Source organism: Nycticebus coucang, chromosome 6 (genome assembly GCF_027406575.1).
Source record: "Nycticebus coucang isolate mNycCou1 chromosome 6, mNycCou1.pri, whole genome shotgun sequence".
NCBI lineage: Eukaryota > Metazoa > Chordata > Mammalia > Primates > Lorisidae > Nycticebus > Nycticebus coucang.
The window spans coordinates 46,473,953-46,496,492 of NC_069785.1; the positions used below are offsets into that span (position 1 = coordinate 46,473,953).

General features: G+C 39.0%; 1 protein-coding gene across 3 annotated transcripts in view; it reads left to right on the top strand.

The window, feature by feature from the left end:
- Positions 1 to 22,540, top strand: part of CTDSPL2 (CTD small phosphatase like 2) — a 94,869-nt gene that overhangs the window by 43,568 nt on the left and 28,761 nt on the right. For 2 of the 3 annotated variants that reach the window (XM_053593338.1, XM_053593340.1), the window contains 5 exons: positions 2,478 to 2,616; positions 4,461 to 4,610; positions 13,308 to 13,523; positions 19,429 to 19,507; positions 20,086 to 20,197. In XM_053593338.1, coding sequence (XP_053449313.1) covers positions 2,478 to 2,616; positions 4,461 to 4,610; positions 13,308 to 13,523; positions 19,429 to 19,507; positions 20,086 to 20,197 — 696 coding nt within the window. The remainder of the gene's footprint in view (positions 1 to 2,477; positions 2,617 to 4,460; positions 4,611 to 13,307; positions 13,524 to 19,428; positions 19,508 to 20,085; positions 20,198 to 22,540) is intronic. The other variant, XM_053593339.1, reaches the window with a different exon arrangement.

A 22,540-nucleotide genomic window follows, 5' to 3' on the forward strand; every position in this document is an offset into this window, starting at 1 on the left:
GCATCCAAACCCTTGCTTATTCATTTACACGTGTTATCTGCAATGGCAGAGTTGAATCTGAGAAATAAATAATTCCTAAGTTTTAAATTGTACCCTGTTCTGAGTATTGTGATTAAAATCCTACTCTATTCTGCTCCATCCACACTGGGGTATGAATCATCCTTTTATTCATTGCACCATACTGTATACACTACCCATTAGTCACTTAGCCTTCTTGGTTATCAGATTGCAGTGCTTGTATTCAGGTAATACTTACTTTACTTAATAATGGCCCCAAAGCACAAGAATAGTGATGCTGATAGTTGTCCTATTTTATTGTTGTTGTTAAATCTCTTAACTGTATCTAATTTATAAATCAAGCTTTATCATAGGTACCACATACATATGTATAGGAGAAAACACAGTATATATAGGGTTCCATAGTATGTAGTTCCAGGCATCTGCTAGGAGTCTTGGAGCGTATCCTGTGCATAAGTAGGAATCACTATATTTGAATTTTATATAGTTTTCATTTACTATGAAATACTATACTCTGGTTTCTCTTAAGATCGCATAAGTCTTTCACCTTTTACTATGAAATATTATTTTTCTTTTGTCCTCCCATCATTAAAAAATATAATAACTATACTGGCCATAGTATGCCTATAACTATAGTTTGCTAGCCCCTTGCTTGGATCCTTGATTATACACTTCTGTTTTTTACTAATGTATGTATTTAATGGTATGAATTTCTTCATACTGTTTTCCTTGTATCCCACACACTTTGATTTGTTATACTTTTTATAACCTTATTTTCTTTGTGATTATTCTCTGACTCGTGGATAACATAGAAATGTAATCCATGAGTCAGAGAATAATCACAAAGTCACCTGGGCATTTCTTAAATATCTTGTAGTTATTGATTTTTAACTTAATGTATAGCAAGACCTAGTCTTTACAAAAAATTAAAAAAACTATCTGAGCATTGTGGTGCATGTCTACCCAGCGAATTTGAGCTTACAGTGCACTTTGATGGAGCCACTGAATTCTAGCCAGGTGAAAGTACACCCTATCTTTTAAAAATAAAATAAAAAAGTTAGCTGGACATGGTAGTATGCACCTGTAGTTCCAACTACTTTGGAGGCTGAGGTGACAAGATTGTTTGAGCTCAGGAATTGGAGGCTGCAGTGATCCATGTTCGCACCACTGCAGTCAAACCTGGATAACAGAGAAAGATCCTGTCTCTTCAAAGAACAAAAAAGAAGAAGAAAGAAAACCTTCAGTTCTGCTGCTTAGGCAAAAGTGCTTTCACTTTTGTTGTTTGTTTTTCTAAATTAAAATTGATAACTTGGCTGGGCATGGTGGCTCACGTCTGTAATCCTAAAACTCTGGGAAGCTATGGCAGGTGGTTTGCCTAAACTCCGGAGTTCGAGACCAGCCTGAGCAAGAGCAAGAGCCAGAGCAAGAATCCATCTTTAAAAATAGCCAGGTGTTCTGGCGGGCACCTATAGTCCCAGCTACTTGGGAGACTGAGGCAAGAGAGTCATTTGAGCCCAAGAGAGGTTACTGTGAGCTATGATGCCATGTACTCTACCAAGGGCGACAAAACTGTCTCAAAAAAAAAAAAAGCATGTTAGTATATTTTACTAGTTTCTGTGGGATAAAAGCATTGATTCCAAAAAAAGACAGATGAGTATGTCAAATATATGCATAAATTATATATTATATACAGTTCTGAATAATCTATCAAGATTAAAACAGCAAAGAATTATAGGCAGTATTACAGTAGTGTAAGAAAATCACTCGTGGAACATGACTCTAGAAAAATTTTATGGATGAGAAAAAAATACATACATATAAATGGAGAAAAACAAATCAGGCTAATGCTTGGAAGTGTTCTATTTTAGTAAGTAGTGCTAGTAGTAGTATAAAGTGATCAGGTGAACTTGCCCCATATAAGGCAGTCTCAGGAGTTTGTTAAAGGGTAGACTACATGGTATTCATTTGGGCATTTAAATATTTGTAATTGGCAGTGAGGGGTATGGCAATGGAAGGCTTTTTTTTTGGTAATAGGTGACACGCCAGCTAGTTCATTTGGAGCTTTTTCTCCTACCCTGAGTTGCTTAAGGAGATTATCTTTGATTCTTCTGTCCGTTTCTAAAAATAAGAATTGCTAAAAATTCAGAGTATATTGTACAATTCAGTGCTTTGATAGCATGGAAAATTTAATGGACCCCGGGGAAACGATCTGAATTGTGGGGCTATTGTAATTATATGTATTTGTATATTGCAATTGCATTAGTATCCTTACAAAACTGTCAACATTTTCTTGGGTTTTCTAACACTTTTTGATATAATCTGTGATTACATTTGGTTTTCATTTTCTTGGATATGAAAAGCAGAGGAATGTATGTTATATGCCATATTTTATCAATTTAAAAGTATAACCCATAAAGCAGAATGTGCTCAATGCATGTTTTTTCCTCTTATATCTTAAGGAAGAGAGAGAAAATCCTTCAAAACGGAGTAGAATTGAACGTGATATAGATAATAATTTGATCACATCAACACCAAGAGCAGGAGAAAAGCCTAACAAACAGATATCTCGAGTAAGACGGAAAAGTCAAGTAAATGGAGGTTTGTTAATATTTAGATTTTTTTTTTATTTAGTTGTGAGCAGAGATTGCACTTTTTATCTCTTTAGAAATCTAAGCAATTTTTACCTTATTTTTGTAGTCTTTGTATTATATGTAAGTACCATGAAGTGAAATAAAAATTTATCTTCCTAAAAAAAATTTTATTGTGATTAATTTAAATAAAGACAGAGTAACTAACTTTATTCTGTTTAGTATAAAAATATATACACGGGTGGTGCCTGTGGCTCAAGGAGTAGGGTGCCAGCCCCACATGCTGGAGGTGGTGGGTTCCAACCCAGCCTCAGCCAAAAACTGAAAAAAAAAAATATATATATATATACATACAAATCGGGGCGGCGCCTATGGCTCAAGGAGTAGGGCGCCGGTCCCATATGCTGGAGGTGGTGGGTTCAAACCCAGCCCCGGCCAAAAACAACACACACACACACAAATATATATATATATATATATATACACACACACACAGATCAATATTTTTGGCCTCTAATAAACTCATTTCTTAAAGCAGTAATACTTGTGACATAATTTAATTGAAATATCTGCAAAAAAATTATTTTCATTATATTGTTTGAGAGCTCAGAGGGGACTTGAATCCCTTAGGCCATAGTTCTCAGTTGTTGGTGGTTTTATTCCCCAAGTACGCTTATCAATATCTGGAGACCTTTTTGGTTGTCATAACCTGTGGAGAAGCTGCTGCTGGCATTTATCTAGCAGTTAGATGATAGAGATGCTACTAAACATCCTGCAATACATAGGACAGTCCTGTGCAACAAAGAGTTGTCAGGCCCAATTGTCAAGTGTGCAGCTGTTGATAAATTTGTCAATACCTTACTGTATGGCTAAGAAGCTCCTCGAAGTCAAAAAGGAGCAAAACATTAAGGATAAGAAAAGAAATCTAAAAGTAACAAAGGCATGGAGTGCTCTTTTAGCCAATATTGTCTTAAACTCAACAGCAATAACAGTTCCTCCTCTTTTCCTTGGCCAGTGCAGTCATATATCTTTATTGTTAGAAGTAACTGATGGGGGAGAGAAGGGAGACTGAAATAGGGAATTTAGATCAGACAAAGGGGAGAGGAGAAAGAAACAAGTTAAGAGAGTTGTAACAAAGAATTGTGGTTGATACCAACTAAAGTTGTAGAGGGTCAAAGGGTTAGTAAACAAAACATTTGATTTTTTTTTTTAATTTTATATTTTCTAAAAACTGTGGAAAACTTTTATTTGCAAAAAAAATTTAAAAACACACACTAAAAAACTTAAAAACACACACTAAAAAACTTAAAAACAACTTGTTATTCTTCCTAACCAGTGCCTAAATATATATTAGCAATTCTTGACAATAATGTACAGTCTTCTGTTTCAGTAGAGAGATGTTGCCTCTATACATTTAACTGTCATTCATTAGAAATAGATGTGAGAGAAGGTTTTTTGAAGTAGACAGCATTTCAAAATATAAAGAAAAACTTGTATTTATGTTTTAGATAAATAGTAACTGATACTGTTTGCTTCTAAAGAATTTTCATTTTCTGTTACAGTAGGTTCATTTGAAGCTTTCCATTCTATATACTTCTTGATGTAAATCCACATTGAGAAAACTTAGTATGTGTTAGCATTTGTATAGCATAAATATACTTCTGTATAAAGAGTGTTTGATTTATAAGAAATTTATCTCAGAATTTCTTCAAGAAGCTGTCCTGAACATCACTGTTAGTTTTCATAAAATATTTTGAGGGAGGGAAAAGTTGGTTTTGTAAGGAGTGATTTAAAACACATTTCTAAAAGTCAGTGTTTTCTAGATCATAACTTTTTTCCTTGTTTCCTTGCTAGAAGCTGGTAGTTATGAAATGACAAATCAACATGTAAAACAAAATGGAAAATTAGAAGATAATCCTTCCACTGGCAGTCCACCAAGAACTACATTGTTGGGAACTATATTTTCACCTGTCTTCAACTTTTTTTCACCAGCAAATAAAAATGGTAAGTATTAACCATAATTTGGATTTTAAAAAATTAATAGTTTTTAAAAAGATCTTTTTAATTTTTCTGGCGTATTTTGTTAATGTCCTATATTAGTTTTTAGCCTCATTAAAAACATTTGGCTCCTTTAAAAGCTTACTTTTTTTCTCTTTTTTTTTTCTTTGAAGTGACTAAAGAAAAGTTTAGTTCTATTGTAGTGAATTCTGCTTTCATTATCTGAAAAGCTAAATGATAAATTTTGGGCTGGAGGGAAAGTTTTTTATTTTTACTATGTCAAGATGAGGATATACAGGAGAGAATCCAGAAACATTTTCAATGTTCTAGTCATTAAAATGGAATTTATTAATTATTTTTATGTGAGGTAAAACCACATGTTTTTTGTTTTTTTGTTGTTGTTTGTTTTTTTGAGATAGAGTCTCCCTATGTTGCCCATGGTAGAGTGCCGTGGCGTCATAGCAACCTCAAACTGTTGGGCTTAAGCAATTCTCTTGCGTCAGCCTCCCAAGTAGCTGGGACTACAGGTGCTTGCCACAATTTACAGCTATTTTGTTGTTGTTGTTGTAATATTTGGTCACAGCCATCATTGTTGTTTGGCAGGCCCAGGCTGGATTCGAACCCACCAGCTCAGGTGTATGTGGCTGGCGCCCTAGCTGCTGAGCTATGGGAGTCAAGCCGAAACCAGATTTTTTTGCTAACACTTTATTTTATTATCATTTGCTTCATTTTTTATCCCCCAGGGATTTTCTTTTCCCTTTTTTTTTTTTTTTTTAAAAGATAGAATCTAACTCTGTCACCCTTTGTAGAATGCTGTGACATCACAGCTCACAGCAACCTCAAACTCTTGGGTTTAAGCGATTCTTTTGCCTCAGCCTCCCAAGTAGCTGGGACTATAGGCACCTGCCACAACGCCCGGTTTTTTTTGTTGTTGTATTTGTCATTGTTGTTTAGCAGGCCCGGACCGGTTTCAAACCTGCCAGCCCCAGTATATGTGGCTGGCGCCCTAGCCACTGAGCTACAGGTGCCCAATAGCTGAGAGTACAGGTACCTGCCACAATGCCTGGCTGCTTTTTAGAGACAAGGTCTTGCTCTAGCTCAGGCTGGTCTAGAACTGGTGAGTTCAGGCAATCCGCTCTCCTTGGTCTCCCAGAGTGCTAGGATTACAGCTTTGAGCGACTATCCCCCACTACACCCCAGAATTTTCATCTAAATAGTTATTCAGTAGTAATTCAATTCATTTGTTCAATTCAAATGAATTGGACATTTTATTATATAATATATTTGCCAAAGAATCAGCATTGTTTTCTTTCAGTTTATTTTTTTAATGGCCTAGTTTCTTTTCTTTTCTTAAGATTAATACCTCATTTCATGTATCATTATTTAGTGTCTAGGTTATATGAGGACAACAGAGCATGTCTTTATTTTTGCATCTCCTGTGATATTTGATATAGTATTAAGTACATAGAAGAGAATCATGAAATGCTTGTTGCCTGATTATTTATATTCTAATATTTCAGTTCTGGATGATAGTATGATTTTTATTATTTATTTATTTTGGGACAGAGCCTCAAGCTGTCACCCTGGGTAGACTGCCATGGCATCACAGCTCACAGCAACCTCCAACTCCTGGGCTCAAGCGATTCTCCTGCCTCTGCCTCCCAAGTAGCTGGGACTATAGGCGCCTGCTACAATGCCCGGCTATTTTTTGGTCGCAGCCGTCATTGTTGTTTGGCAGGCCCAGGCTGGATTCGACCCACCAGCTCAGGTGTATGTGGCTGGCACCTTAGCCGCTGAGCCATAGGCGCCAAGCCGATAGTATAATTTTTAAAAGGCAGAAGGGTATAATGTAAAAATCAAGACATTCTCAGGGAGAAAATAATGCATCTTATCATATTAAAGAACTATATAAAGTCCTATAAAAGAAACAAAACTTAAGCAAAGGGCGGCACCTGTGGCTCAGTGAGTAGGGTGCCAGCCCCATATACCAAAGGTGGCAGGTTCAAATCCAGTCTGGCCAAACTGCAAGAAAAAATAGCATTTTGGTGGGTGCCAGTAGTCCCAGCTACTCAGGAGACTGAGGCAAGAGAATCGCCTAAGCCCAAAAGCTGGAGGTTCCTGTGAGCCGTGATGCAACGGCACTGTACCGAGGGCAAGAAAATAAGACTCTGTCTCTTAAAAGAAAAAAAAAAAGATCACTGCCCTCAAGGAACTTACTTTTTTATTTTAAAATGAGTGGTCCGCTCTGTTGTCTGGGCTAGAATGCAGTGGCATCATAATAGTTCACTGTAAGCATGAAACTTCTGGGCTCAAGCCTGCCTTCTGCTTTGGTCTCCTGAGTTCCTGGGACTACAGTCATATTCCACCATTCCTGGTTAATTTTTTCATTTTTGTAGAGATGGGATCTCGATATCTGTTCATCAACTCCTAGCCTCAAGTTATCCTCCCACCTTGGCCTCCTAAAGTGCTAGAATTACAGTGTGAGCCACCACTGGGCCAGCCAGGAGCTTACTATTTATTTATTTATTTTGAGATAAAGGTCTCACTATGTTACCCTGGGTAGAGTGCCATGGTGTCAGCCTAGCTCACAGCAACTTTAAACTCTTAGGCTCTGGCAACACTGAGCAGCTGGGACTACAGTATCCAGCCACGATGCCTAGTTGGTTTTTCTATTTTAAATAGAAATGGGGTCTCGCTCTTTCTCAGGCTGGTCTTGAACACCTGAGCTCAAGCAGTCCACCCTCCATAGCCTCCCAGAGTGCTACGGTTACAGGCATGCACCATTGTGCCCAGCTCCAGGAGCTTACTTCTTATAAGAGGAAAAGATGTATGTAGAAAGGTATAATAAATTTTATAGGTGCATTTTAGAGGTATGGGACCATGGCGTATTCACAGAATAGAGTGGTCCTGTATTCTGGGTGGTAGTGGTGATATCTCCCAAAGGCTTGATAGAAAAGCTGAATCCAGGCTGGGTGCAGTGGTTCACCAGTGTAATCCTAGCACCCTGGGAGGGTGAAGTAGGTGGATTGCTTGAGCTGAGGAGTTTGAGTACCCCCTAAGCAAGAGCAAGACCCTTTCTACTAAAAATAGAAAAAACTAGCTGTGTGTCAACTTCTGGGAGGCTAAGACAAGAGGAATTGCTTGAGTTTGAGGTTTCTGTGAACTATGAAGACAATACGGCACTCTACCTGGGTGACAGAGTGAGTCTCTGTCTCAGAAAAAAAGAAAAAAAAAAGTTGAAGGAACAATATGGGCAAAGGCCCTACAGGAAGCAGCATAGTATATTTAAGAAACTATAGTTTGTAACTTATGGAGCATTGAATTTGAGAAGAAAAAGGTAGAGAAGATATGAAAAAGTCAGATTATTATAAGATGGTTAAACTTTATCCTTAATCAAAGGGAGATGATTGAAAGGTTTTAAACTTATGAATAATGTGGTCAGATTTATGTTTTATAAAGATCACTTTGGCAATAGTTTATTGGTTAGATTTTCAAGAGGCTGCAATCAGGGAGAACAGTAGACTTGCAGTAGTTCTTGTGAAACTTGATGAGATACTGTGGTATTAGAGAAGAGAGGAAGGATCAGAGGATATAAAATGTACAAATTTTGCATACACACTGGAGGTGAAAGTGATTTAAGATGACGTAAGTGTAGAAGGAGAAAAAAGTTCTTGGGAGATAGATAATTGAGATTAATTTGAACCATCCTGAGTTTGAAAGGCTATGAAGCAACCAAATAAATATGTCTATTAGGAATTTGTTATTCTGATGTGGACCTCAGAATTCTGGGTTTAAATAGTAAATCATGATATCATCAGCTTGTAGGTATTAGTTGAAACCAGTGAAGTAAATGGTTTATTTGGTTCAGCACCTAGACCAAAATCTTAGGGAAAAACATTTAGGGACTGGACAAAGTAAGAGTAGTCAAGAAAAGAAGACATGGAGAAAACCAGGGAAGACATAGTGTTGTGGAAGCCAAGGGAAGAAAAGCTATCAAAACCCAGGGTCAAACAATTGTAAAGACCAAATGTAAGTTAGTATGTAGCTCAGTGAGTAGGGCGCCACTCAACATACACTGAAGCTGGCTGGTTTGAGCCCGGACCAGGCCTGCTAAACAACAATGATAACTGCAACCAAAAAATAGCCAGGCGTTGTGGCAGGCACCTGTAGTCCCAGCTATTGGGAGGCCGAGGCAAAAGAATCACTTTTGCCCAAGAATTTGAGGTTGCTGTGAGCTGTGACAGCACAGCACTCTACCAAGGGCAACATAGTGAGACTGCCAAAAAAAAAAAAAAAAAACAAACAGGGAGGTGTCTGTCTCAGTGGGTAGGGCGCTGGCCCCATATACCAAGGGTGGCGGGTTCAAACCCAACCCTGGCCAAACTGCAACAAAAAAAGCCGGGTGTTGTGGTGGGCACCTGTAGTCCCAGCTACTCTGGAGGCTGAGGCAAGAGAATCGCCTAAGCCCAGGAGTTGGAGGTTGCTGTGAGCTGTGACGCCACAGCACTCTACCCAAGACGCCAAAGTGAGATCTGTCTCTAAAAAAGAAGAAGAAGAAACACAACAAAACAAACTAAAAAAAGAAGAGTAAAGTGGAGAGTAAGAAAGGAGCAGCATGTGTTGTAATAACAGCAGTTACTGTTATGAGGAGCTTGCATATGAAAGAAGGAAATTAGAGATGTTACATAGTCCCACAAGATAGTTTGTATTTACAAGAGGCAAGCATGAAAATTGAAAGTAGAGTGCAGAGAATAACTAATGGAGAAAATTTCTGGAGAGTATTGACAGGGATGGAATCAAAAGAACAGGTAAAATAATTAAAGTTAAAATAGGAAGAGGGTGGCGCCTGTAGCTCATTGAGTATGGCACCAGCCCTGGCCAAACTGTAACAAAAAATAGCCAGGCATTGTGGTGGGCGCCTGTGGTCCCAGCTACTCGGGAGACTGAGGCAAGAGAATTGCCTAAGCCCAAGAGCTGGAGGTTGCTATGAGCTGTGATGGTACAGCACTCTACTGAGGGTGACAAAGTGAGGATCTGTCTCAAAAAAAAAAAAAAAAAAGTTAAACATTTTCATCTCATGATGGAGGAAAGAAGCTGTGAAGGTGTGTACAGAAATAGATATTTGATGAAGAAGGAGTTAATATTTGAGAGTGACTTTTTATTTATTTATTTTTTGAGAAAGGGTCTCATTCTGGCACCCAGACTGGAGTGCCGTGGCATGATCCTAGCTCACAGTAGCCTCAAACACCTGGGGTCAGGTGATCCACCTGCCTCACCTTCTTGAGTAGCTAGGGCTATAGGCATGTGCCACCATGCCTGGCTAGTTTTAAAATTGGGGGTGGTGGTGGTGGCATTCTTCCTTTCTTTAGGATGCCATGCCAATCTTGTTCCTTTATTCCTCCCTAACCCCATCTTCTCCTTTTTCCATGCTCTTTACTTCTTCTTTTTTCTTTCTTTCTTTATGGCCCTCGGTAGAGTGGCGTCACACAGCTCACAGCAACCTCCAACTCCTGGGCTTAGGCCATTCTCTTGCCTCAGCCTCCCGAGTAGCTGGGACTACAGGTGCCCGCCTCAACGCCCGGCTGTTTTTTTGTTGCAGTTTGGCCAGGGCTGGGTTCGAACCCACCACCCTCGGTATATGGGGCTGGCGCCCTACCCACTGAGCCACAGGTGCCGCCCGTTTCTCTCTTCTTTCTAATCTCTTCCCCCTACTAATTTTTTTCTTTCTAATATAAAATAAACTCACACTTTTATATTCTGAAAAAATATGTATGTGTTTTTTGAGGACAGTAGATATGAGGTTTTGCTGTGTTACCCAGGCTGGTCTCAGACCGTAGGCCTCAAGGGATCCAAGGCTGCCTTTGGCCTTCCAAAGTGCTAGGATTACAGTTATGAGCTGTCATACCCAGGCAATTTTTTCTTTGAATACTGAGATATTCTTGGTGGTAGGAACTTGAAGAGAATAGTAAAGGTCCCAGGTGGGGTGAAGAACCTGGGGCCTCCAGGCCAGATCACTAAGTGTGGCCCATTGACCAAATCTAAACTTTACAGAACAAATCCTTTTGTTAAAAAAGAATTGTTGTGGCTTTACCTAGCTCAGTGAGTAGGGCACCGGCCACATCCACCAAGGCTCCAAGGCTGGCGGGTTCGAGCCTGGCCTGGGCCTGCTAAACAAGGACAACTATAACCAAAAAATAGCCAGGTGTTAATGGCAGACTCCTGTAGTCCCAGCTACTTGGGAGGCTGAGGCAAGAGAATCGCTTAAGGTTAAGAGTTGGAGCTGTCATGATGCCACAGTACTCTACCGAGGGCAACATAATAACACTCTGTCTCAAAAAAAAAAAAAAAAAAAGAGAGAGAGAGAGAGAGAGTTGCTCTGTAATATTTGGATTTAGTCAAAATGCCACACTCAAGGTTCCAGTTATATGTGGCCCCAGGGCTGCATCTTCTCTACCCCTGCCTGGGGAATAAAAAAATGATCTGGGGCGGTGCCTGTGGCTCAAGTCGGTAAGGCGCCAACCCCATATACCGAGGGTTCAGACCCGGCCCCGGCTGAACTGCAACCAAAAAAAAATAGCTGGGCATTGTGGCGGGCGCCTGTAGTCCCAGCTACTCGGGAGGGCTAAGGCAAGAGAATTGCTTAAGCCCGGGAGTTGGAGGTTGCTGTGAGCTGTGTGATGCCATGGCACTCTACCGAGGGCCATAGAGTGAGACTCTGTCTCTACAGAAAAAAAAAAAAACGATCTGAGAGAGATAGATGAAAGTGCTGAACAGCATGTAGTGGGCCTGTTTAAGATTAGAGGGTTTTATTTGGACTGTGACCAGTCTTTATGTTGTTTCCTTCAGTTATCTGGGACTGGGGCCTGAGAAGCCTGTTGGTTAGATTGATTCAAGAGGGATTTATTGATGGATGGCAGTGGAAGGACAAAGGACCAAGGATACTGAGGCTCCCATCTTGAAAGTGGGTTGAGTTATACACCACGAAGGCTTATTAAATGAGGAAGGAGGGGAAAAGAAGCCATTGAGGGATGTGTTTAGAATAAATGATACTAGTGTTTATCAACCTTAGAGATCACATATAATGGGAGTAGGAGATAGATTATTGAAAGGTTAGAAGGTGTTGTGTGTGGTAAGGGATTGATATATAGGCTTAGAACTTTAGATTTCAGAGGTGAACAGTTAGTATTAATGACCAGGTTATGGTTATGGTAAAAATTGCCAAAGAGCAGTGTGAGTGAAGATAGTTGGAGCAGACTAGGATACAAACTTTGAGGATTAGTCATCAGATGAATCATTGACATCACCTATGATAACTAGACAAAGTAACATTAAATAGAGCAGTAAACTAGTAGCTAAGTGTTAAACCCTCTGTAATGGAGAGGATCCAGGCAATAGATGATAAGTGACAACAATGAGAGTAAGTGAAGAATTATATAGCCATGCAACATCAGTTTCAAAAGAGCAGAATATATATTTTTTTAATTTTTAATTTAATTTTTTTTTTTTGCAGTTTTTGACTGGGGCTGGGTTTGAATCCCCTACCTCCAGCATATGGGGCTGGCACCCTACTCCTTGAGCCACAGGCGCTGCCCTCTAATTTTTATTTTTGAGACAGAGTCTCAAGCTAGCGCCCTTGGTAGAGTGCTGTGGCATCACAGCTCACAGCAACCTCAAATTCTTGAGCAACCTCAAATTCTAGAGCGATTCTCTTACCTCAGCTTCCTAAGTAGCTGGGTCTACAGGCATCCGCCACAATGCCCGGCCATTTTTTTGTTGTTGTTGCAATTGTCATTTTTGTTTTAGCTGGCCCAGGCTGGGTTCAAACCCACCAGCTTCAGTTTATGTGGCTGGCCTGTAACCACTGTGCTACGGGTGCTGAGCCAAGAGCAGAAATTTTTTGGACATTGGTAGAAAACCAGTGATCTGGTGGCAGCAATGAAGATAAATGAATTCTGATTCATTAGAAAGTTGAATGTGGGAGAATAAAAGGTGTTGAGGAAGGGTGTCAGGAAAAGAAATGTTTTTAGGAAAGAGGTTAAATTTAAAGCACTCAAAGAGAAAGGATATTTTGTAAGAAAGTTGATAATATTGGAAGTTGATTTTGTTATTTTTGTTGTTTAAAATGACATTTGGAGGATTCTGGAAAGAGGTGGGATGATTTTAAAGAAGAATTCAGAGGTTTCACTTGTTATTCGGTATTGAGATGGAAGTTTGTTGAGAAATTATTCTTTGTTTTTAAAAGGTTCTCATGGTTAGAGGAACATTTAGCTTATTCTTGGATACCTCTGGTTGAAAAATCAGTTTCCCATGTGGCTGGGATGCTTATTAGCATTTGTGATGGAAAGATTGGGAACTGTTTATGAAGACAATGAACTTATATAAAAAATGCCTAACCTATACATACTTAAGAAATAATATATACTGTAAAGAAAAGTTCTGTTGTGGTTTTGTTTGACTGTAAATGGGTATTTCTAAACTATGTGAAAAGAAACTGCTCACAAATACTACTCTAGCCTTTTAATATCCTTTATTCATTGTTTGAAATGTGTAGAAAAGATTCATTAACAAATGATGTCCTCAGCTTTATTCCTATATATAAATTATCAATTATTATATAAATTGTACCATGATAATTGCATTTAGTTTTCCTAAATATTTGCATTTTTAAGTGATAATAGTGAATATACCAAATCATGATTTCAGGAACATCAGGATCAGATTCTCCAGGGCAGGCTGTGGAAGCTGAAGAAATAGTAAAACAACTTGATATGGAACAGGTGGATGAGATCACTACCAGTACTACCACATCAACTAATGGAGCAGCTTACTCAAATCAAGCAGTTCAAGTGAGGCCATCAATAAATAATGGTTTAGAAGAAGCAGAAGAAACAGTTAATCGTGATATCCCACCCCTTACAGGTGAAGAGTATTCCTTTTCCTGTGCATAAAATGAGTAGTTTATAAAAATACACTATTTCGGGCGGCACCTGTGGCTCAGTGAGTAGGGTGCCGGCCCCATATGCAGAGGGTGGCGGGTTCAAACCCAACCCCGGCCAAACTGCAACAAAAAAAATAGCCGGGCGTTGTGGTGGGCACCTGTAGTCCCAGCTGCTCGGGAGGCTGAGGCAAGAGAATCGCGTAAGCCCAAGAGTTAGAGGTTGCTGTGAGCCGTGTGACGCCACAGCACTCTACCTGAGGGCGGTACAGTGAGACTTTGTCTCTACAAAAAAAAAAAAAATACACTATTTCATACTTTTCTTACACAGGCAGGTTAAATATATAAGATGTTCTTCTTTGAAGTTAAAAAAGTAAAGTTAGAAACAAAACTTTGTCCTAAAAATAGAAAGTCATTTTGAAACTGAAATTTTTTGAAATGTGGTTTTGACTAAGTATTAGTCATTTCACAGGTGAATTAATTTCCACCAGTCTTAACTGCTGGGAGAAATTTAGTACAGCTAGCAAAATAGATATTGGTGATTATAAACATTTTTTTTTTTTTTTGAGACAGAGTCTCACTATGTCACCCTTAGTAGAGTGCTGTGGTGTCACAGCTCACAGCAACCTCCAACTCTTGGGCTTAAGCAATTTCTTGCCTCAGCCTCCCAAGTAGCTGGGACTATAGGCACCGGCCACAATACCCAGCTATTTTGTTGTTGTTGTTGTTGTTGTCATTGTTTAGCAGGCCCTGGCCGGGTTCAAACCCGCTAGCCCCCATGTATGTGGCTGGTGCCCTAAGCACTGAGCTACAGGCACCAAGCTTGAACATACTTCTTATTGCATCAGTCTAGGGTCCCTAACTAGAGATAGTCTCATACCTTCAGATTTGTTTCATACATAGATGACATCCCTTAAAGCTGTCTTCTGTTCCCGGAACTCTCTCTATATGCAAACTTTGCAGCTTAGCTCTGGATCCTTACAAAGCCCTTACATGATTATTGGGTTCCTGAGCTAGTTGTCATTGAAATGTGGAAACACGTGAGATCAGGAATTTATTACCTCTGAGCACTGTGGTAGATAGACATATAAGGTACAAGATGAAATTGTGTTCTACCATTCTGAAAGTAGAAATAAAGCTGAGGGAGGCTATTTTCTCATTTGGGGACAGAGATCTTAAATTTGCTTATTTCTTGGGGTATCAGGTATTTAAGAGAACCCAGTAAATATGTATTTATTAAGAAGAATAATTTGGTATAAGTGGAATAATGTACAGATGGTTACAGTAATTTCAACTTAAGATTTTTATGATGGGTTTGTCAGAGTATTAAATGCCTTTTGACTTATAGTATTTTCTATTTATGATGAATTTATTAGGATGTAATAAATTTTAAATCATTGAAATAGCATAGGGCTCAAAGGGGTAGGGCGCTGGTTCCATATGCTGGAGGTGGTGGGTTTAAACCTAGCCCCTGCCAAAAACCACAAAAAAAGAAAGAAAGAATAGTAAATTTGAAATAGCAAGAAACATTTAAAGAAAAAATGGACACAATTACAATACTTACATATAATACACCCTAGTATTCATGTGCAATAATTCATCTTCAAATAACAATATGAAGGAAGGATTTCTGTTTTCCTATTTCAGCAGAATAGGAAAGATTTAATTTCATTCAAATTAAAGGATTCATATCTATGATGTGAAACCCAGAATTTAAGAATAATACTGAATTTAACAAGTAAATCAACATCATTATGAACAGATAGTTTGTTCTTTAATGCATAAGACTTGCATGTTAGGCTCAGCGCCTGTAGCTCAAGTGGATAAGGCACCAGCCACATACATCTAAGCTGGTAGGTTCGAATCCAGCCTGGGCCTGCCAAACAACAGTGACAACTACAAAACTACAGAAAATAGCTGGGCCCTGTGGCGGGTGCCTGTAGTCCCAGCTACTCGGGAGGCTGAAGCACGAGAATCGCTTAAGCCCAGGAGTTGGAGGTTGCTGTAAGCTGTCATGCCACAGCACTCTACCTAGGGTGACAGCTTGAGGCTCTGTCTCCAAAAAAAGAGGAATTGCATGTTAACCTATCTTTGACGTATCATTTTATGCTGATTACTTTGCCCAGTGGTGTAAGACTGATGGATGGTAAAGTATAAGATTAAAGTCCAAGGCTTTGGTTTCCTGTTTGATGTTTGTTTTGTATTTTTGTGTTGCTAGATGAAACTTTGTATTTCTTTTATCTGACAACTGTGAAGATGGGAGATGGATTTCTGTAACCTTAGGATTTGTTGAGGAGAAAAGTAAGATTTACTACAGTTGTCACATTTGTTCATTTATTACCCTTAACATTTATGAGCACCTATTTTTGTGATAAGGAGCTGTTGGTAAAGATGAATAAGATAAGCTCTCTGAACCTGAAGAGTTCATGATCTAATTGAAGAATCTAGTATACAGAAAAATTACTATGAAGTGGAGTATACAGTTAAATTTACTATACAGTTGAATGATCAAAATGACATGGTGATAAAGACATGATTGCAAGAGGGACTTTACCTAACAATTGCAATCAGTGTAACCTGGCTTACTGTACCCTCAATGAATCCCCAACAATAAAAAAAATAAAAATTAAAAAAATGACATGGTGATATATTGTAGTGTGATTTGGGCACCCATGGCAAGATTTTGGGAGGTAACATTTATGCTGATTTTGAAAGATGAGTATGAGTGACAAGAGTACTACTTTTCTTTAACTTTGAGAATATCGCCAAAGAGATCAAGGAAGGCTCTGTTGTTAATAGCCATGTGACTTTCGACAATTTATTTAAGTTCTTGAGAGAACTGTGGTAGACAGACATAAGAAACTCCCATTTTCTTAGCTTTAACTGATAATAATGAAAGGTTTTGAATGATAAATGAAATGAAATATGAAACATAGGCCAAGTACAGTGGCTCACGCCTATAATCCTACCACTCTGGGACGTCGAGGTGGGTGGTTTGCCTGAGCTTAGGAATTCAAGACCAGCCTGAGCAAGAGCAAGACTATATCTAAAAAATATCCCGGTGTTGTGGTGGGAGCCCGTAGTCCCAGTTACCCGGGAGGGTGAGGCAAGAGAATCACATTGAGCCCAATAGTTTGAGGTTGCTGTGAGCTATGATGTTATGGTACGCTACAGAGGGTGACAAAGTGAAACTCTATCTCAAAAAAAGAAGAAAAAAATATGAAAAATACTTAGGCCCTCCATAACTTCAGATGCTTGCTGATTTCAGGTACTAAAGTACAGATGCTTATTTCTCTCAAGGTAATAGAAATTTGAAACAGTCAAGTGGCTCAAAGATATTTTCCATTATTGCCCGTGCTAATGAGTCATTATAAGTATTAAGTTGTCACTAGTTAACAAAATTCTTTACATCCGATATCATTCATTTGACATACCTACCATTGTGACTTTATTCAGGAGGTTTTAATACATGGCAATTGCAAAAAAGATTAATTTTGTCCCTAAAAACTATTATCCACCAGTTGGGCATAGTGGCTCACACCTGTAGTCCAAGCACTCTGGGAGGCCGAAATGGGTGGATTGCCTGAGCTCATGAATTCAAGACCAGCCTGAGCCAGAGCAAGACCGCATCTCTAAAAAATAGCCAGGCGTTGTGGCGGACAGCTGTAGTTCCAGCTACTCGGGAGGCTGAGGCCAAAGAATCACTTGAGTCGAGAGTTTGAGGTTGCTGTGAGCCATGATGCTATGGCACTCTACTGAGGCAAAGTGAGAATCTGCCCCCCTCCCCCCAAAAAAACCTATCTACTAACATTCCATTTCTATATGAAGATCAATTATTTTAAATTTAAATTTTTTTTTTTTTTTTTTTTAAAGAAACAGGGCCTCAATTTTTCACTTAGGTTGGAGTGCAGTGGTGACCACAGCTCACTTCAGCCTTGAACCCATGGGCTCAAGTAATCCTCCCACCTATCCTCCCAAGTTAGCTGTGATTACAGTCAGGTATCACCATACCAGGCTAATTTTTCTATTTTTGTTAGAGACAAGGTCTCACTGTGTTGCTCAAGCTGGTCTTGAACTCTTAACCTCAAGCTATTCTCCTTGGCTTTGGTCTGCCAAAATGGTGGGATTACAGACCCTATGCACCTTCCCAGATTACAGCAATTTTTTTTATTTTTATTTTTTGAGACAGAGTTTCACTTTGTTGCCCTCGATAGAGTGCTGTGTCATCACAGCTCACAGCAACTCAAACTTTTGGACTTAAGGAATTCTCTTGTCTTAGCCTCTCAAGTAGCTGGGACTACACACACCAACCACAATGTGCGGCTATATTTAGAGACGAGGTCTCTTTCTAGCTCAGGTTGGTCTCAAACTCATGAACTCAGGCAGTCCACCCACCTTGGCCTCCCAAAGTGCTAGGATTACAGGCGTGAGTCATCACACCCGGCCCTACAATTTTTATGAAGTTCTACTTTAAACTTTTGCATATAAGGTATTTATTACCCGTTTGGCTTATAATTTACCTGTGTCCTTCAGTCCCCAGCATAAATTTCTAATGGTTCATTAGTTGTTATAATCTTTGCTGAGAGAATGAACTGTGTGGCATGGAATATAAAAATGAATTTGCTTATAAATAAGAAATAAAATAATAGCTCTTCTGGGCGGCGCCTGTGGCTCAAAGACGTAGGGTGCCGGCCCCATATACCAGAGGTGGTGGGTTCAAACCTGGCTCTGACCAACAAAAAAATAATAATAAAATAATAGCTCTTCTAAAGCAGTGATTTCCACATAGAGTAGCATTTCTATTTTTTTTTTTTTGGTAGAGACAGAGTCTCACCTTACTGCCCTCGGTAGAGTGCCGTGGCGTCACACAGCTCACAGCAGCCTCCAAATCCTTGGGCTTAGGCGATTCTCTTGACTCAGCCTCCCAAGTAGCTGGGACTACAGGCGCCGGCCACAACGCCCGGCTATTTTTTTGTTGCAGTTTGGCCGGGGCTGGGTTTGAACCCGCCACCCTTGGCACATGGGGCTGGCGCCCTACCCGCTGAGCCACAGGCGCCACCCTAGAGTAGCATTTCTTAATTTTTTGAGGTCATACATAGCCTTGAGATTCCTGGAAAAATATGCATACGTTACTTTTTTGTAATTCCTCAAGGGGTTCATGGACTTCTTAAGGACTATGCATGGATCTCAGGTTTAAAAACTACATTTGGGTTTATTGTCAGCATACATTTATTGAATGCTTTTATGTACAAGTCACTGTGTAAAGTATTATCTTTACAAAAGCACCATGTATAAATGCCATCTAGGTAGAAATTAAATTTTTTTTTTTGCAGTTTTTGGCCGAGGCTGGGTTTGAACCCTCCACCTCCGGCATATGGGGCTGACGCCCTACTCCTTTGAGCCACAGGCACTGCCTTAGAAATTGAATTTTTATGGAGTATTTTTTTAGTAAAAAGTAATAAATTTTCTCTAAGGATCTTAATTCTACTAACCAGGATCTAGTTTGCCATTTTGTGATTATGGTTTGAACCCTCCACCTCCGGCATATGGGGCTGACGCCCTACTCCTTTGAGCCACAGGCACTGCCTTAGAAATTGAATTTTTATGGAGTATTTTTTTAGTAAAAAGTAATAAATTTTCTCTAAGGATCTTAATTCTACTAACCAGGATCTAGTTCGCCATTTTGTGATTAGTTTTCCCTTTGATCTAGAGTTAGATCTATGTTAATAAATTTGGTTCTCATGTTTGCAAATTATTTACAAATTATTTCTATCTTTAATCTGAAGTACCAGAGGTCTTCAGGAAGATCTCATATAGAAGCAGTAAAAAATGTGTATTTCATGAGTCATGAAGTAATATTAACATTATGTTTTTCACTTTATTAAATAGCACCAGTAACTCCAGATAGTGGTTATTCATCAGCCCACGCCGAGGCCACCTATGAAGAAGACTGGGAAGTATTTGACCCGTGAGTTCAAGTTTTTAGGTTTTTTCATTTCTTTTGAGGGCATAATGAAAGTATTTTACCTGTATGGAGGGGGATCTAAATGGTATATTACCGAGAGCATGTGACCTGTAGGAATTAAAACATTCACTGAGGGCGGCGCCTGTGGCTCAGTGAGTAGGGCGCCGGCCCCATATGCCGAGGGTGGCGGGTTCAGGCCCAGCCCCTGCCAAACTGCAACAAAAAAATAGCCGGGCGTTGTGGCAGGCGCCTGTAGTCCCAGCTGCTCGGGAGGCTGAGGCAAGAGAATCGCGTAAGCCCAAGAGTTAGAGGTTGCTGTGAGCCGTGTGACGCCACGGCACTCTACCTGAGGGCGGTACAGTGAGACTCTGTCTCTACAAAAAAAAAAAATAAAACATTCACTGAATTACAGAGATACTAACTTAAACATGTTTTCACTTTTATTTACATGTTTGATAAGTTTGGCTTACTGGGTTAACTGTCCTTTATTTAATTAAATATTTTTAAATGGGCTGAATTAATAATATGTTTTATATTTATAAAGTAGAAACGTTGAAATTTTCTTGAAATTTAATTTATAGCTATTATTTCATCAAACATGTTCCACCGCTAACAGAAGAACAATTAAATAGGAAACCTGCTCTTCCATTGAAAACAAGAAGCACACCAGAATTTTCCCTAGTTTTAGACCTGGTAAGTAAGAACTTAATAGAGGTAGGTAATAACCCAAAATACCTAAAATAATACAAATGAATGAGTGGTCATCACACTTAATTTAAATATATCGTGGAAATTCTGCAGTGATTTTATATAAACATAGTCTATTGCTAGGTCCTTAATTTGTTATTATCAGGTACCTTTTAAGAATAAGTTAGACTTTTGACTTATTTTCTTCATGCTCCTGAGGCGCTTGTGAGTTTTTTTTTTTTTTTTGATCTAAAAAATTATTCTACTTTAATTTTATTAGAATCATGCCTATTTCAGATTTTTTTCTTTTTTTTTGTTAGGATCATATTTCCCTGAAGGACCAAACAAAATTTGGGTCTTAGTGAGTTAACCATATGCAAGACCATAGTCCTTTGTTACTCTTACTTGTACATACTATCTAATACACTAAAATTTTGGTAATAGTCTCCAAGAGTGTAATCTCTTAATGCCAACTAATTGAGCTGTTAATATGCTCTCTTGATGTGGTTTAAAAATTCATATTTTAGTTAATGAAAAAGCTTTGAAATATGAATATCTCCTATCTTTTGCCAACTATATTTAATATATAGTAAACACATTTACCATCTGCCTACAGTTTTTTATATTAGCAAAAAAAGTATTTTATATCTTACTGGAAAAGATTTAATTATTTAGCATTTTCTACTGGTACCCTATGATTGGAGATGTGGTATAGTTTGCATACAAAATTTGTCTTGATGAAAAAGCCTTTTTTAAATTTTTGAGACAGAGTCTCACTCTGTTGCACAGGCTAGAGAGCCACGGCATCAGTCTAGCTCACATCAGCCTCAAACTCCTGGGTTCAAATGATCCTCCTGCCTCAGCCTTTTTTTTTTTTTAGAGACAGAGTCTCACTTTATCACCCTCACTAGAGTGCTATGGCGTCACACAGCTCACAGCAACCTCCAGCTTCTGGGCTTAGGCAATTCTCTTGCCTCAGCCTCCCAAGTAGCTGGGACTACAGGTGCCCGCCACAACACCCAGCTATTTTATGTTGCAGTTTGGCTGGGGCTGGGTTTGAACCCACCACCCTCGGTATATGGGGCCGGCGCCCTACTCACTGAGCCACAGGCGCCGCCCCTACCTCAGCCTTTTAAGTAACTGGGGCTACAGATACCCACCACAAGGCCCAGCTAGTTTCTTCTGTATTTAGTAGAGATGGAGTCTCCCTCTTGCTCAGGTTGGTCTCCAACTCCCCCCTTGATGGATCCTCCCATCTCAGCCTTCCAGAGGATTACAAGCATAAGACACCATACCTGGCCTTTAAAAATTTATTGCTAATTAGTATACATAGATGTATTTTGAAAGTGTAGCACCTTAGCCTTTCTTTGGCTAGCCAAAGAGATCTAAAAGAAGTATCTAGAAGTCCTAAGTTATTTACCAGAGGTAAGTAAAAAGAGGGAAAAATAATTGAAGCTAATGATGAGTAGTTAATATTCAATGTACAAGTTAGTGGAGAAAATCTAACAGATTTTTTTTTTTTTTTGAGGCAGAGTCTCATTATGTCGCCCTTGGTAGAGTGCTGTGGCATCACAGCTCTCATAGCAACCTCAAACTCTTAGGTTCAAGCTATTCTCTTGCCTCAGCCTCCCAAGTAGTTGGGACTACAGGTGCCCAGCTATTTTTTTATTGTTGTTTGCAGTTGTCATTATTGTTTTAGCAGGCCTGGGCTAGGCTCGAACCCCCCACCCCCAGTGTATGTGGCTGGCACTGTAACTATTAAGCTACAGTTGCAGAGCCCAATATAACAGATTTTGATGTTAAGAGTTGATGTTGTCATGATATCAAGTTGGCTATATTATTTTGAATCCAGTATTAAGGTATAAATAGAAAAGGAAAGATAAGAATTGGCTGAGCATAAATAATTTCATACAAGTAAATAAAGAGGGATCAAAATTGAATAGGCTGTAGATAAAGTAATAGGATTAGTTGTGATTGGTTGTAGGAAAGAGAACACCTTGAATGTTTAGTCTGATTTGCTTTTAAAAGACAATAAGAAAAAAATCATTTTACCATAAGGATATTTGCACTAGAATGTTTTATGGCAGCTCAGTTCACAATAGCCAAGATAGAAAATTAACCCAAGTGCTCATCAACCCACAAATGGATTAATAAAGTATGTTATATGTATACCATGGCTTACTATTCAGCCATAAAAAGATGGAGACTTTACATCTTTTGTATTAACCTGGATGGAGTTGAAGAATTCTCCTTAATAAAGTTATCACAAGAATGGAAAAGCAAGTATCCAATATACTCAATACTACTATGAAACCATGCCCACATGAGACAAAAACATAATTAAAATCC